At 44.4% G+C, this 12,967-nt stretch overlaps 1 protein-coding gene across 1 annotated transcript in view; it reads right to left on the bottom strand.

The window, feature by feature from the left end:
* The window catches only part of COL20A1 (collagen type XX alpha 1 chain), a 156,446-nt gene extending 144,062 nt beyond the window's left edge, over positions 1–12,384 (bottom strand). The window contains exons 1-4 of the mRNA XM_056844904.1: positions 12,320–12,384; positions 8,316–8,426; positions 7,000–7,143; positions 5,409–5,561 (exon numbers count right to left, since the gene is read on the bottom strand). Of these exons, the coding sequence (XP_056700882.1) occupies positions 5,409–5,561; positions 7,000–7,143; positions 8,316–8,426; positions 12,320–12,362 (451 nt within the window). The 5' untranslated portion in view covers positions 12,363–12,384. The remainder of the gene's footprint in view (positions 1–5,408; positions 5,562–6,999; positions 7,144–8,315; positions 8,427–12,319) is intronic.
* Positions 12,385–12,967: the final 583 nt, after the last annotated feature.

The following is a 12,967-nucleotide window of genomic DNA, read 5'->3' as shown; positions in this document are numbered from 1 at the left end:
TTTGATAATGTTAACTGGAAATTTATGAAGAAAATATTAGAATATACGGGTATGGGAGTGAATTTTAAGACAGCTATTGAAAACATATATACTCATCAAACAGCCAGATTGTTGATTAATGGTATATTATCACCACAAATAGTAATTCAAAAGGGTATTAGACAAGGTTGCCCTCTTTCACCTTTATTGTTTATTTTAGTTTTAGAAGTTTTATTGAAAAGGATTAGACAAAATGAAAATTTAATAGGTTTTAAATTAGGGAGAAATTATTATAAGATCAAAGCTTATGCATATGACTTAGTATGCTTTCTTACTAATCCTAACTGCCAAATTGAAAACTGGAACAGAACGGTAGAGGTTTATGGAAAACTTGCAGGATTTAAAATAAATAAAAATAAAACCAAACTATTGGTTAAAAATATGACTCTATCACAAGAATTAACAAAGAAGACAGGTTTTATTATTGAATTTAAAATAAAATATTGTCGAAGGCTTTCACGGTCAGAGTTCATAAACATCAGCACAACTTTAACAGAAAAGAGGAGAGTTTAAGAATGAATAAGGCTTGGCTTCCTGCCCTGAAAAACCTCCAGACAAAGACAACATTCAACAATAGCCATACAGATTAGTTTTGGATTACACACATTAACAGATCACCTCAGGATACAATGGTTCCATATTAACATACCATACCCTCATTAGCACATTATCTTGATACTTACAGGACAATACTTTTGCAGGACAATACTCAGCTCAAACCCAACCCCTTTCTGACTATATATTACTCTTCCTACACCCTTGACACTGAGAGACACTGTCCTTCAGTGTTACTACTCTGAAGATGCCTGCCACAGTTGCTGGCGAAACGTCAGGAAAGAAAATTCCAAGACCACGGTTACACAGCCCGGATAACCTACAAGAACCAATGAACTCTGACCGTGAAAGCCTTCGACAATATTTTGAACGCCTCTACGGGGAGGAAATATTTCAACAGACCCGGAGATTGGAAACACTTCGGAACAAGAAAGCACATCTACTTTGTTCTTTAACTTTTCTACTGCGATGCAGAGACACTGGAACCATTCCATCTTTTCTCACAAGTAAAAGAATCTTTAAAACTTCACGAGCTAACCGCATTTATGACCATCTAGAACGGGCTCTCTTACGAGAGAGAATTCACACTACCCGCAGAGAACTTGCTGCCACAGACAAGGAGTTGTTTTCCTTACATATCAATACTAGCCACAAAATGAGAAGCCATGATTGGGACAAGATTGATAATCTCACCTACAGAAAAATGGAACAGGGGTTAACCAGCCATACTTCCAGACAGAAGCAAAAGTTTAACAAATTACAGGAAAGAAGACAGAACAGTCCAAAACTTGACAACAAACGGATTATCTTCAATCTGACAGACCGACAACTCTCACCTGAAGAAACTTCCATCTTAGCTAAGGGAGGAAACTTTGCAGTCACTCCCACCCAAATTCCAGTGGAAGACATCATTGCAAATGTAGAATCTGCCATTCGTAATCTACCTGAAGAAGATGCTGAGGAAATAAGAGGAGAGACAGCAAGAATTCTACGAAAAGCAAAGCCCCCTGCTAGCAATATAACACGCAAGGAGAGAAACGCCATCAAGACCTCAATGCAGATCCAGAAATCATTATTCTACCAGCTGACAAAGGCAATGCCACAGTGATCATGAAAACAGAAGAATACAAAAAGAAGATTGAGGAACTTCTGGACCCTGCCACATACAAAAAACTAAAACGAGATCCAACTTGCAAAATTACCAGGAAAACTAGCATTCTGATCAAGAATTCCACTCTTCATCCCGACACACACAGAAAACTATGCAAGACTGAAGCACAACCACCACAATTATATGGACTACCTAAAATTCATAAGGATTCCGTTCCACTCCGACCCATCGTGAGTGCCATTGGTTCCCCAACATATGAATTAGCTAAATATTTGACCACCCTCCTACAGGACCACATTGGAAAAACCACTTCTTACATCAAAGATTCAACTCACTTCATCAACAAAATCAGTCCGTTAAGACTCAATCCAAAGGATATATTAATCAGTTTTGATGTTGTATCCCTCTTTACCAAGGTTCCAGTTAAAGACACAATCTCATTGATTAACCAGATTTTTCCAGAAGATATAACAGCCTTATTTCACCATTGTTTGACAACAAGTTATTTCCTATGGGATCAAGAATTTTATGAACAGATTGATGGAGTAGCTATGGGAAGTCCACTCAGTCCAGTAATAGCAAACTTTTACATGGAATATTTTGAAAAGACAGCATTAGAATCAGCACCTTACAAACCTACAGTCTGGTTCAGGTTCGTAGATGATACATTTACCATTTGGAGCCATGGTGAAGAAAAATTAATGGACTTTCTAAACCATCTTAATAATATCCATCCAAACATTCAGTTTACCATGGAAAAGGAAATTGAGGGTAAACTCCCATTTCTTGATACCCTTGTCATCCGTAAATCAAACCTTCAGTTAGGTCACAAGGTCTACCGGAAACCAACTCACACAGATCGCTACTTACACAAAAACTCCAACCACCACCCCCGACAGAAAAGAGGAATAATCAAAACATTAATGGACCGTGCAAGACGGATCTGTGAACCACAGTTTCTCAAGGAAGAAACTAACCATCTAAATCACGCACTGCTAGCAAACGGCTACTCCAAGAATGGAAGGGCCATTGAACCAAACAAAAATCAGAAAACTCAAGAAAAACAGTCTCCCATAGGAAAGGTATTCTTGCCATTTATTAAAGGAGTCACTGATAGGATGGAGAAACTTTTGAAAAAACATAACCTACAAACAGTGTTTAAACCCACCAAGAAAATACAACAAATGCTACGATCAGCAAAAGACAAAAGAGACCCCCTCACCTCTGCAGGAGTATATCGTATACCTTGCAGCTGTGGAGAAGTTTACATCGGGACCACAAAACGCAGCATACAAACAAGGATAAAAGAACATGAAAGATACTGCAGACTTGGCCAACCTGAGAAATCAGCAGTGGCTGAACATGGACTGACACAAACAGGACACAGGGTCTTATTCCAAGACACTGAAAGACTGGACAATTCTACCAACTATTTTGTCAGATTGCACAGAGAAGCCATTGAAATTCATAAACATCAGCACAACTTTAACAGAAAAGAGGAGAGTTTAAGAATGAATAAGGCTTGGCTTCCTGCCCTGAAAAACCTCCAGACAAAGACAACATTCAACAATAGCCATACAGATTAGTTTTGGATTACACACATTAACAGATCACCTCAGGATACAATGGTTCCATATTAACATACCATACCCTCATTAGCACATTATCTTGATACTTACAGGACAATACTTTTGCAGGACAATACTCAGCTCAAACCCAACCCCTTTCTGACTATATATTACTCTTCCTACACCCTTGACACTGAGAGACACTGTCCTTCAGTGTTACTACTCTGAAGATGCCTGCCACAGTTGCTGGCGAAACGTCAGGAAAGAAAATTCCAAGACCACGGTTACACAGCCCGGATAACCTACAAGAACCAATTAAAATAAAATATTTGGGCATATGGTTAACCTCAAACAATCTTAATTTATTTCAAAATAATTATATTAAACAATGGCAACAAACTGTTACAGATATTAAAAATTGGGAAAAAATACCAGTATCATTATGGGGAAGAATTTCGGTGATTAAAATGATGGTACTACCTAAGATGCTTTTTTTGTTTCAAAATCTTCCAATTATAAAAGGAACACAAGTTTTTAAAAATTGGAAGAAAGATATTTTAAACTTTTTATGGGGTAAAGATAAACATAGAATAGCATATAATAACTTAATCGAGTTAAAAGAGACAGGAGGTTTGGGGTTACCTGATTTGAGAATGTACTATGAAGCATCTTGTTTTCCTGGTTAAAAAATTGGATTTTATTAGAGAATCCCAAATTACTTGAAATGGAAGGATTTAATTTACGCTTTGATTGGCATGCATATCTGTGGTATGAAAAGGATAAAGTAAACAAAGAATTTAATTATCATATTATTAGAACTAGTTTATTTCAAATTTGGAAAAAAATATAAAAGATTTATGGGAACTAAAACTCCAGGGTGGATTAACCCAGTAGAAGCATTTATGAAGAGAGGTAAACAATTTAATTTAGATATGGGTATTTATAGAGAGATCATGGAATGTAAGGAAGGGGAGTGGCTCCTTAAGCCAAGAGAAGAACTTAATATTAAAGATTGGTTTATGTATTATAAATTAAAATATATATTTAATAAAGATAAATTGACGGGATTTAGTAAAAACAAATCTAAATTAGAAATTATATTAAATAAGGGCAATAAAGGTCTGATAGCAAGGATATATAAATTATTAATCAAAGTAAATTTAGAGCAGGAAAGGATAAAACCAGTGATGGTGAAATGGATGAAGGAGTTAGGATATAATATTGATTTGGAAATTTGGGAGAATCTATGGAAAAAAGAATATAAATTTACAATCACTAATGAAATAAGAAAGAATTTATATAAAATGTTTATAGATGGTATATTACTCCAGTGATGATAAGTAAAATGAAAAAAGGTGATACGGATTAATGTTGGAAATGTGGAATTGAAAAAGGAACTTTTATGCATGCCTGGTGGATATGTACAAAAAATTTAACAAATTTGGAGAAAGGTATTAAATGAAACGAATAATCTGATCAATACTAAAGTAAAAAGGGACCCTGCTTTTTGTTTATTGGGAATCCCTAAAGATAAAATGGATAGAAGCGATAGAGTCATATGTCAATACAGTTTTGCAGCAGCAAGGATTATAATAGCTAAATCCTGGAAGCAAGTAAATAAACCTCTAATCAAAGACTGGAGAGAGAAATTATGGATGTATATGCAGATGGGTAAATTAACAGATTCCTTACAAGGGAAGGATATGGAAGAATTTAAAAAAACATGGTCAAAGGCCGCCACATATTGGGACAAACTGGTGAAAATGAACTTTTCTAATTTAGTGAATGAGTTATAGATACAATTTTCAGTATTTTGAATATATTGTTAAAACTGAATAATTTAAATATGTTAAGACACTTCTCCGGAAGTCCATTAGTGTGGTGGTGGGACACTATTTTAAGGTGGATGGTGGGTTTTAAGGGTATTTTGAATAATGTAAGATTACTGTATCGCGAAGTTTTATTAATTTGTATGTACCGTTTTTATTGTTTCATTTTTTTGTTTTATTGTTTTGTTTTTTGTTATAAAAATAAAATAAAAATTCATATTAAAAAAGCCTTAACTTCAGTCTCAACAAGTAAACTAGGATGCGTTTGAACCCATAGTGCGTGTACACTTGGACTCCTGTACATACTTATCAGAGTTTCACCGGTAGGCGGGAAGGTGGCTTCAGTCTCCAGGATGTACTCAGCAGCTGTGGTCCCCAGGAACGTCTCTGCCTTTTCTGGGACACTTGTTGGGTTCCTTTTGTTACTTCTAACTTGGGAGAAGTTTTTGAGTTCGTCAACTGCAACAGCCAAAGGAACAGTGGATTTCAGTCAGATATTGTATTAACTGTCTGAATAAATGTTTGCACATCTCAACACATGATTAAATCCCACCCTTCTTCCAAGAAGCAAAAGGCAGTACTAGTGAACACCTGAATGCATGAAGCTGCCTTATATGGAATTAGACCCTTGGTCCATTGAAGTCAGTATTGTCTACTCAGACCGGCAGTGGTTCTCCGGGATCTCGGGCAGAGGTCTTTCACATCACCTTCTGAATGCCAAGCAGATGCTCTACCACTGAGCCCCTTTCATCCTCATTACTGCCTGGGGTCTAGACCCCCAGTGGGGATCCCCTGCCCCCTGCTTCGGTTGCTCTCATTGAGGGGAAAAAAATCACAGTGTCACGTGTGACACCACATCACTTTCGGTTAAAAAAAAAGGGAAATGACAAAGAGTAGCTCTAGGAATTGCCAGAAATTTTGTTGTTTTACCATAGAGTGTTACCATAGTTTCCGGTGATTCCCACCCGCACAGGCTCAGACTTCAGAAAGCAAATTCCCCCTTGCCATGGGACTCCCTGGGGGTCCTTGAGACTGGGTCTCTTTCTCTCTCTCCCAGCCTAATCTACCTGATAGGGTTGTTGTGAAGATAAAGTGGAGGTTGGTGGGAACAAGGTATGATACCCCTGAGCACCTTGATGGAAGGCTGAGATAGAAAATAATTATATCCCTCATTTAGGGTTGGCAGGTCCCTCTTTGCCACTGGCAGGAGGTTTCTGATGAGGGTGGGGTCTGGGGAGGGGAGGGACTTCAATGCCATAGAGTCCAATTGCCTAAGCGGCCATTTTCTCCAGGTGAACTGATCTCTGTCAGCTGGAGGTCAGTTGTAATAGTAGGAGATCTCCAGCTAGTACTTCGAAGTTGGCAACCCTATGTATTGAGCAACTATATCCCACCCCCCATCCCCTGCCGGTGGCCAGGGGAGATCTGGCAACACTAGGTGAGGGGATGGAATGAGTACGGGCAAGGGAGTGAACTCGGTCCTCCTTCCTCTTCCTCCATTGCTGCTCTACTAAGGAATGGGGTTGAATTCACCCTCTTGTTCCATCTCACTCCAGATGAGCAACAAGAATCGCCAGCCAGTCTGGAGTGGGGGGCGGGGAGATGCCCTTTGAAAACAGAGGCGCATTGGGATGTTATCGACCAGGTGATGTTATTTACTTCCATGACCCAAAAAGTTTCAGCAGACCATTTCCATACATCAAGCTTCCATTAAATTTAAAATAAATTTCTTTATGATTTAGTATCAGGAAATGTTTGATTTGTATACCTGTTTTAGAAACCTATATAACCAGGGGTCGTGTAAAAATTTCTCGGGCGGAAAGGGGTCGCGAGTGGGAAAAGTTTAAGAAGCCCTGCCGTAGCTAACCGCGGCGCTCAACGCAGGAGGCCCACTTACTCACAAACCGCCTCTTGACGAAGAGAGCCTCCTGAGAACCATTTAGGATGTAGATCTGCAAAGAGTACTCTTTTGTGGGGCTCAGCCCCCCCACCGTCGCTTTGGCAGTCTTGGTCTTGAGCATGACCTCCTGTTCTGAATCACCTGTGATAAGCAGGAAAGGGAAACAGTGAAGAGAACGGCCGGACCCAGGAAAGTTCCTGCTGGTTCCAAAGCCTTGATAGAGCAAACGGTACACCTGGATTATGCAAAACATGCCTCCTCCTTGTTTTTGTATATCTTGGCCCTTCGGGATGGACAAGAAGATCCTCATTTATGGCCTTTCATGGTGATTAGAAACTACGAACCCCTGACATGAGTGCCACCAGCCGCTGGGGGTTGCCGGTTCCAGGGTGGGGAATACCTGGAGATTTGAGGGATGAGCCTGAGGAGGGCGGGGTTTAGAAATGGGAGGGACTTCAATGCCATTGAGTCCAATTGCCAAAGCAACCATTTTCTCCAGGGGAACTGATCTCTGTCGCCTGGAGATCAGTTGCAATAGTGGAAAATCTGGACGCCGGCAACCCTACCTTGAATGCACGACGGGAGGTAATCTTTGCGTATATGCAAGAAAACATTTTAAAACCGTATGTTCAGTTTAAAAGGCCTCCTCTTAATCAGAGCTTCTGCCTGAAATGTTGAAGAGTTGTGTGTAAAGTGCCATGAAGTCGCAGCCGACTTATGGCGACCGCTTACAGGGTTTTCAAGGCTAGAGAGTAACAGAGGTGGTTTGTCAGTGCCTTTCTCTGCACAGCAACCCTGGACTTCCTTGGTGGTCTCCCATCCAAATACTAACCAGGGCTGACCCTGCTTAGCTTCTGAGATCTGACGAGATCAGGCTAGCCTGGGCCATCCAGGTCAGGGCGTTGAAGAGTTACTGTTAGTGGCGAAAATGCATGGTCGCTTTATCCTCCTTTAATTCCTATTTTAGCCAGGATCGAACGCACATTAGACGAAACGCATGCATTCGATCCAGGCTGAATCCTGGGTGCAACAGGGATTAAAGGAGAATAAAGCGACCATGCATTTTCGCCCTTAGAGTTATGCAAAAAAAAAGCCCACTCCCTGACATTCGGTGATTGGCCCCACCTCCTGCGACAGCCATTTTGTGGCTGGCTCCACCCCCTGCGGCAGCCATTTTGTGGTTTCGCCCACCACCCTGTGTCAGAATGCCAAAGGCAACCACAGGCTGGAAAAGGCTGGCGACCCCCTGGTCTACTCCAACCTGAATTGTTTCTTGGGGAGCCCACCACCGCTGGAACGTCTGGAACGTTTACCTGCCATAGGCTTCACACGGACTTTGTACCCATCGGTGTTCCCTTCCATCTCTTTCCATTTCATCTGCAGTCTGTCTTCTGATAGGACCGTCAGCTTCAACCGGTTTGATCCTGACACAGAAAAGCATGAACATCTTTCAAACTGTGCTCAGAAAGGAGAAGAAACTATATACAGGATAGGGTTGCCAGGTCCCTCTTCGCCACCGGCGGGAGGTTTTTGGGAAGGAGCCTGAGGAGGGCAAGGTTTGGGGAGGGGAGGGACTTCAGTGCCATGGAGTGCAATTGCCAAAGTGGCCATTTTCTCCAGGGGAATTGATCTCTATTGGCTGGAGAGCAGTTGGTCCGTCAAAGTCCGTATTGTCTACTAAAATCGGCAGTGGCTCTCCAGGTGACGCAGATTCGCCATCCACCTTACAAGTGAGCTAAGAGCTTGTTCAGCCAGAACATACGTTCTGTGGATAATGTTATAGTGGACTGCCAATGATGAAAAAGCAGTTTTGCGAAATAGGACTTTTACCGGAAACCTATTTTGGCGTTCACCTACACAGCTGCAAGGACTCCTTTACAAGCTTGGCGTTCACCTACACAGCTGCAAGGACCTTAAATTATACGGGCTGTTGAACTTTCTTCTTTGGAATTGATTTGTGTATAACACTGTTTTGCATTTTGTGTTTGTATGCACAATATAGTGATTGACTAATCAGCATATTTCTGTCTGTTTTGCCATAAGTGCTTGAGTATTCCAGTAGTCACTTTTGGGGCACCAGCTTTTGTTTCGGTTGCATTACCTGGAGGTTGGCAAGCTTATTTTCAGCCCTATTTCCAGTGGCCCGCCAGGCATTCCAGAACATCCCTATCCATTAAAAGCTTCCGAGACATTTGGCAGCCCTGGAGACTCGGTTCCGCTGACTGCACAACTTTAGCTGGCAGCTCCAAGGCCACCTGTGCGAAAAATGCCAAGCCGACAGCCTATAACTCAGCCGGAGTTCCAGGCTCTTCCTCCCACTGGCTCTTTTCAACTTTTCTTTGTGCAAGGAGGCAGGCTAGTGAATCAACATGTGCAAAGAGGCTGTTTAGATTGCAAAGAAGGCGGTTAAGGGGAGACATGATAGAGGTCTATAAAATTATGCATGGTTTGGAGAGAGCGGACAGGGAGAAGCTTTTCTCCCACTCTCATAATACTAGAATGCTGGGTCATCTGCTGAAGCTGGAGGGTGAGAGATTCAAAACGGATGAAAGGAAGTATTTCTTCACACAATGCATAGTGAAACTGTGGAACTCCCTGCCCCAGGATGTGGTGATGGCTGCCAACTTGGAAGGCTTTCAGAGGGCATGTTCATGGAGGAGAGGGCTATCCATGGCTACTAGTCAAAATGGATACTAGTCATGATGCATACCTATTCTCTCTAGGATACTAGTCATGATGCATACCTATTCTCTCTAGGATACTAGTCATGATGCATACCTATTCTCTCCAGGATCGGAGGAGCATGCCTATTATATTAGGTGCTTTGAAACACAGGCAGGATAATCCTGTTGCAGCCGTCTTGTTTGTGGGCTTCCTAGAGGCACCTGGCACTTTTTATGTTCTAAGTCCTCTGCAGGCTATTGGCTCTGAAGGGCACAAATTCTGTTCAGGATGGCACCGATTGCTCCATAACGCAGCCTCCAGGCTTTTTAGAAGTGATCTGGCTTCTACTAGAATGTAACCATCAACAGTCTAAAGGGACATAGCAACCAACCCAGCCCCACATCTGCATGCCTTAACCTTTCAGAGATATCTTGCAAGCTTCCGGCAAGAAAATTAGTTTGGGCGGGGGTGGGGGAGACAAAGACAAGATTCACCCGCTGCCCAGGCCAAAGCAGAAAGAAGGGCCTCCCTTTCTCAGAGGAAGCTCCAGAGGGACCAGGGTTTTGCGTAGCTGGAGCAAACGCAGGGACCGCCGAGGGAACAGAAAGGGGTATTCATGACCCGATGAAACAAGGAGCTGTCTTCTGCTCTGCGGGTCAGCTTGGCTCTTGGCTGTCGCTCGGGCATCCCCAAAATAAAGACACAAGAATGCCGGCAGCTAAATATGAAAATGAAGAAATTGTCCAGCATCCCATAATATCCAGGATACAAACCCTGGAGGTTTTTAAGCAGAGGCTAGATGGCTATCGACCAGCAATGCTGATTCTATGACCTTAGGCAGATGATGAGAGGGAGGGCATCTTGGCCATCTTTCGGCCGGGAGGCACAGATCTGTTTAAAGGGCCCACTGCGCACCTCCAGGGAGCTTCCCCGGAGGCGCGCGGGGGGTCTTCAAACCCCTCTGCGCAGAGAGTGCAGAGGCGCTTGAAAGCCCCCCGCCTGCCTTCCTGGGAGTCCCGGCAGGGCTGGGGGGGTGGTCTGGGGGGGTGGTCTTTAAACCCCTCTGAGCTCTCTGCGCAGACAGCGCAGAGGGGCTTGCCAGCCCCCCGCCAGCCTTGCCGGGAGTCCCGACAGGGCTGGGGTGGTGGTCTGGAAACCCTCTGCGCTGCCTGCGCAGAAAGCGCAGAGGGGCTTGCCAGCCCCCCGCCAGCCTTGCTGGGAGTCCCGGCAGGGCTGGGGGGGGGGTCTGGAAACCCTCTGCGCTGCCTGCGCAGACAGCGCAGAGGGGCTTGTTGGGGGGCCCTTTAAACAGATCTGCGCCTCCCAGCCGGGAGGCACAGATTTGTTTGAAGACCCCCCCCCCACGCGCCTTCAGGGAGCTTCCCTGGAGGCGCGGGGGGGGTGTCTTCAAACAGATCTGCACCTCCCGGCTGGGAGGAGCAGATTTGTTTAAAGGGCCCCCCCGCGCACCTCCAGGGAAGCTCCCTGAAGGCGCGCGGGGGGTCTTCAAGCCCCTCTGCGCTCTCTGCGCAGAGAGTGCAGAGGCACTTGACAGCCCCCCGCCTGCCTTCCCGGGAGTTCCGGGAGGGGGGGAGGGGGGTCTTTAAACCCCTCTGTGCTGCCTGCGCAAACAGCGCAGAGGGGCTTGTTTAAAGGGCCCCCCGCACGCCTTCAGGGGGCTTCCCTGAAGGCTCGTGGGGGGCCGAATTTTCCCCCGAACTCCGGATCCCCCCCGAATTTTGGGGATCCGAAGCGGGGGAGTTCGGACTTCGGCACGGCCCAAATAAAAACGGGCCGAATTTTGCCGAAGCCAAACTATACCGAATTTTTTTTTCAACAGCCCTAATTCTGATTCTATAAGCTGCACTGGCTTGAAAGGGCCATTGTTGGGCTGCCATTCTCTGCTGTGAGCTGTCATCACCTTGTTTAGCAACTGGGTGGGTAGAATCAAACTAGGGTGTGGGGATGGCTGCCAACTTGGAAGGCTTTAAGAGGGGAGTGGACATGTTCATGGAGGAGAGGGCTATCCCTGTCTACTAGTCAAAATGAATACTAGTCATGATAAATACCTATTATCTCCAGGATCAGAGGAGCATGCCCATTATATTAGGTGTAGTGAACATAAGAACAAAAGAACATAAGAAAGGCCATACTGGATCAGACCAAGGTCCATCAAGTCCAGCAGTTTGTTCACCCAATGGCCAACCAGGTGCCTCTAGGAGGCCCACAAACAAGACGGCTGCAGCAGCCTTGTCCTGCCTGTGTTCCACAGCACCTAATATAATAGGCATGATACTCTGATCCTGGAGAGAATAGGTATGCATCATAACTAGCATCCATCTTGACTAGTAGCCAGAAATAGCCCTCTCCTCCATGAGCATCTCCACTCCCCTCTTAAAGCCTTCCAAGTTGGCAGCCATCACCACATTCTGGGGACACAGACAGGACAATGCTGCTGCAGTTGTCTTGTTTGTGGGCTTCCTAGAGGCACCTGGTTGGCCAGTGTGTGAACAGACTGCTGGACTCAATGGGCCTTGGTCTGATCCAGCAGGGCTTTTCTTTGGTTCTTATGGCCTATTCTTGGCTTTGCTACCGAGGCCTATATGACAATATCTGACACTTGATTTGGGAAAAGGACAGCCTTTCTCCTTACCTTGACCGCACACCTGCAGTACGATGTGACTCACAAGCATCATGCAAGGAATCCAGAAGAGCCCACGGGCCAATATGATGATCTGAAAAAAGAAGAGGTTTGTCAAGATAGATCAGTCCTTTAAGCCAGCCTCATGGCTCTTACCCACAATGCTTTGGTTCTGAAAGGAGAGAATCTGGCATTTAAGGCTGCCAGGAACTCAACAGATGTACTCCTGACTGATTTGCTCACTGCACAGTGAGGAGAACTTCCTTCAGCCAGGCTGGTTTGCACACATCTGCTGTCGCTCAGTGATGGCAACAAGTTGACCCCTCTAAAGGAGATCTACGATTAAGGTTGCCAGCTCCTCTTCAGACTACAGTTCTTCTGGAGAAAATGGCAGCTTTGGAGTGTGGACTTTATGGCGTTGTACCCCCGAGGTCCCTGTCCGCCCCAGGCTCCATCCCCAGATCTCCAGGAGTTTCCCAACCTGGATCTGGCAACTCTAGACTCTATGCACCGTAGCCTCGATTCTCCCTCTTCCTGCTCTCTAGTGAGTGGGCCCATTCTTTCAGCACCATACATGGGTGTGAAACCACCACAGGAGACCCATCTTCCAGCCATTTAGGCACAAATCAGCCCTTTGGCCAAGCTTTTTGCTGACAGAGC

The sequence above is a fragment of the Euleptes europaea genome, chromosome 2 (genome assembly GCF_029931775.1).
Source record: "Euleptes europaea isolate rEulEur1 chromosome 2, rEulEur1.hap1, whole genome shotgun sequence".
NCBI classification, from domain to species: domain Eukaryota; kingdom Metazoa; phylum Chordata; class Lepidosauria; order Squamata; family Sphaerodactylidae; genus Euleptes; species Euleptes europaea.
The sequence above is the reverse complement of the archived record's forward strand: the minus strand, read 5'-3'. Positions and strand labels throughout refer to the sequence as shown.